A 3,339-nucleotide genomic window follows, 5' to 3' on the forward strand; every position below is an offset into this window, starting at 1 on the left:
ACAACAGACCACATATAAAAACGTAAATGTTTTTCTTGCACGCTACAAGGAAAAAAATTGGAAAATGCTACAATCACCGGTTATTTTGGCTTGTGTTTGAGGAAAACTCTGGCAGGTAAATCGCTTGATTATCGCGATGTCATCGTTTTCGAAAAGCTCTGTTTTTAAAATGTTCTCCGTCCACGCACGCTAAAACGGAAGCCGGCGTTTTCAAATTCCTCCTGTTTGAAGAGCGTTTTCATAACGGGTTAGAGGAGACGGTAGGTCTAAGCGTAGAAAGATAGCCGTGTTTTCAAATTCCTCCTGTTGGAAGAGCGTTTTCATGGCGAGTTAGAGGAGACGGTAGGCCTAACCATAGAAAGAAAGCCGTGTTTTCAAATTCCTCCTGTTCGAAGAGCGTTTTCGTGACGGATTAGAGGAGACGGCAGGCCTAACCATAGAAAGATAGCCATGTTTTCAAATTTCTCCACTGTAGTGTGGACGCAGCCTGAGTTTTTCACCTCTCTTTTTCACTTAATAAAGTAAAGTTCAATGATTCCGTCACCAGCCGCTCCCTAAATTTATTTCAGGATTGCTTACAAGCAACACTGTGTAATAAGAGGCGGCGTGTTGTGTCGCTGCCATTCATAGGAATTTTGCTCATTGACACTCAGCTATAAGAGAGCGAGATGCTCGCTTGCATCTAACAGTTAATATTTTATGTAAGGTGCAAGAAACATATTAAGCAAGACTCGATATTTTTCTCTCCATATGACAGTTTCAGAAGCTGGCATAAGTATGGCCATCACGGTGCTTCTGATGTCTCAGATGTTTTATAAACTGGACGCTCAGCAGTGTATAATTCAAGGCAAATATTCCATCCGTGGCATGATGTTGAAAGGACATACCTTCATCGAGGAGAAGACCGGAATTGGGCTTAATTGTTTAGACAAGTGTGATGATGACGTCAGATGTCAAAGCTTTAACTACGTCATCAGCCAAGGCATATGTGAGTTGAACAACCGCACCAAAGAAGCCAGACCTGAAGATTTTGTTCCGGACTGCGATCGGTTCTATATTAAACGATTCAGGGAAAGAGGTATTGTTCTTCTTTGAATGTTCATCTCAATCTTTTTTTTAAGGATAGTACTCGTATCTTATACGAGCGTGCCCAGAATCTCATTGCATCCCGAGGACTACAAACAAAGCCTGCAGTTTTTCGTGAAGAGTGCATAACAAAAGTGGTGTTTAGTAATAACAATAAAGCGCTAAAAAAACAATATTTTTGACTGTTCTATTTTCAGTTCCCCTCGGATCCATTCCCGAGTTGCCAGCTGAGTCGTGCGCCGAGATTAGGGCGAGTGAAGGAGAAGATGCAGTCAGCGGTAATTACTGGTTCGATTCAATTAAACCTGGCGAGGCAGCCCTGGCTCGTTGTGACATGTCTAAACTAGGTAACTAGACGTTAAGGGTTTTACCTCGATTTATTATTTTCAAACCTCTTGTAATAAGCCTCATCTACGCGCTATAAAATGCCTAAACTTCCAGGCTGTTTCTGTGAGTCTGTGATTAGAGACTCTGTATTTTACAAAACAAGGCATATTTGCGAAAAGTGCAACTTTGGCGCTAAATCAAATTTTTACGAACTTTTATATTTAGGTTATGTTACCTTTCTATTAATGTAATAACCAGGAGTGTGTTTTAATAAACCCTTCCAATAAGCTTCTCCATAGCGAAAAGAACGTTCAAGACATGGACATAGACTGTTTAATTTATGAGATGCTCTTCATAAAGAAGCCCAGCTTTAAAACCCAATCGGGCTCCATCCGAGCAAAACTATTTGTTTGGAGTTAAAACAGCAATAGCATTTATGAAGGTCAAGAAGCCGAGAGCCATAAATATAAAGAACAAGGCCAGCTTTAAAACCCAATCGGACTCCATCCGAGCAAAACTATTTGTTTAGAGTTAAAACAACGAGAGCGTTTATATAGCTCATGAAGCCGAGAGCTAAAATGATAGGTTTCAGGTCTGCTATCTTCTCTAGACTAATAATTAACAGTCAAACAGGCTCTATCTTCCCCGTGCAACTGACAGCGGGTGCTCAGAACCAGAAGATTCCCACCCAGCAAGAAGTTGTGCGTGGAACAGATATCTTTCAAGGAGCAGATCCGTTGCTATTCCCTGACTGGATTATGATAATGATGGATATCTGATAAAGATGTTTTGTTTTTCTTTATAACAAGCAAAAAACTCTCTGAAAGTTAGTTAGTTAGTGATCTCTTTTGCCTGTTTGCTCCGAGTCGGGCTCCGTCAAATGTAACAACATAAGCAATTGCATTTTCATCCTTTCAATCTTATCTTCTAAAACAGATATCGATGATTGTGCAAGTCATCCCTGTAAGAACAACGGGACCTGTACAGACCGAGTGAACGGATTTAACTGCAGCTGTGCACCAGGATTTAATGGCACACAATGTAAAACAGGCAACTATATCCAAAATTCATTTTCCTTCGATTTTTAAACTGCTTGAAGAGAGGAGAAACGGGATATTTTTGCTTATGCATATTTGGTTAAAGAAAAACACACTTTTTTTCCACAACTTTCTTTTCTCTCCATAATTCTGTCCAATTGACCTATCCAAGTCTCTAAGCAGCGAAATTTGGACCGTTCAACGATCTTATGCATTTTTGGTTATTTTGCAGATATTGTTGTAGTGGGTTCTATCGTATACCGTACAATCCCAAGTTAAAGCGCTGGGATCATATAACGTCATAAGGGGTTTTGTGTGGGTTAAAGACGGGGGGTGCTTATATCCGGGGGGGATATAAGTGGAATAAAAATAATGTTTCGGAACGACGATATAAAACGTAACTGACCAACTAATTAAAGCTAACATACCAATACGTTTAGAACTATTAGATTTATAATACATTTATTGTGCGTAACAATAAACGGAGAATATGTTTTAAAAACATCTATAAAACACTAGTGTGACTGGAACAACTGGAAAGGAACAGAACGTTATCTGATTTATACATTAGATGGGCTCGTATCCGGGGGGGGGGGTGCTGATATCTGGAATAATATCTCTGTTAGCAAATAGAAGGGTTTATATCCGGGGAGGCTTTAACATGGTATTTTACGGTATGACCGTTATTAACTTTCTACCTTATCCCTTTAAAACAGATATCGATGACTGTGCAAGTCAACCCTGTAAGAACAACGGGAACTGCACAGACCGAGTGAACGGATTCAACTGCAGCTGTGCATCAGGATTTAATGGCACACAATGTGAAACAGGTAACTATAGCCAAAACTAGTTAATTTTCATTCAAATTCTACTGGTTTTAATCTCTTTC

The 3,339-nt window shown here is 39.8% G+C and overlaps 1 protein-coding gene across 1 annotated transcript; it reads left to right on the forward strand.

Moving 5' to 3' along the window:
* The first annotated feature begins 744 nt into the window (after positions 1–744).
* Positions 745–1,441, forward strand: LOC149104880 (uncharacterized). The gene is made up of 2 exons (XM_089272285.1): positions 745–1,078; positions 1,284–1,441. Exons 1-2 carry the CDS (start codon positions 751–753, stop codon positions 1,439–1,441), a joined length of 486 nt encoding a protein of 161 aa, XP_089128411.1. The 5' UTR covers positions 745–750.
* The last annotated feature ends 1,898 nt before the right edge of the window (positions 1,442–3,339 follow it).

This window comes from Orbicella faveolata, unplaced genomic scaffold, assembly GCF_042242905.1.
Source record: "Orbicella faveolata isolate gen_17 unplaced genomic scaffold, um_ofav_v1 contig_34, whole genome shotgun sequence".
Taxonomy (NCBI): domain Eukaryota; kingdom Metazoa; phylum Cnidaria; class Anthozoa; order Scleractinia; family Merulinidae; genus Orbicella; species Orbicella faveolata.

What these genes read in the sequence shown, in the direction of transcription:
- LOC149104880 (XM_089272285.1), top strand. Translation starts at nt 751, where the DNA reads ATGACAGTTTCAGAAGCTGGCATAAGTATGGCCATCACGGTGCTTCTG. An exon ending in TAAACGATTCAGGGAAAGAG is followed by an intron (nt 1,079 to 1,283) that starts GTATTGTTCTTC and finishes TTCTATTTTCAG; the next exon opens with TTCCCCTCGGATCCATTCCC.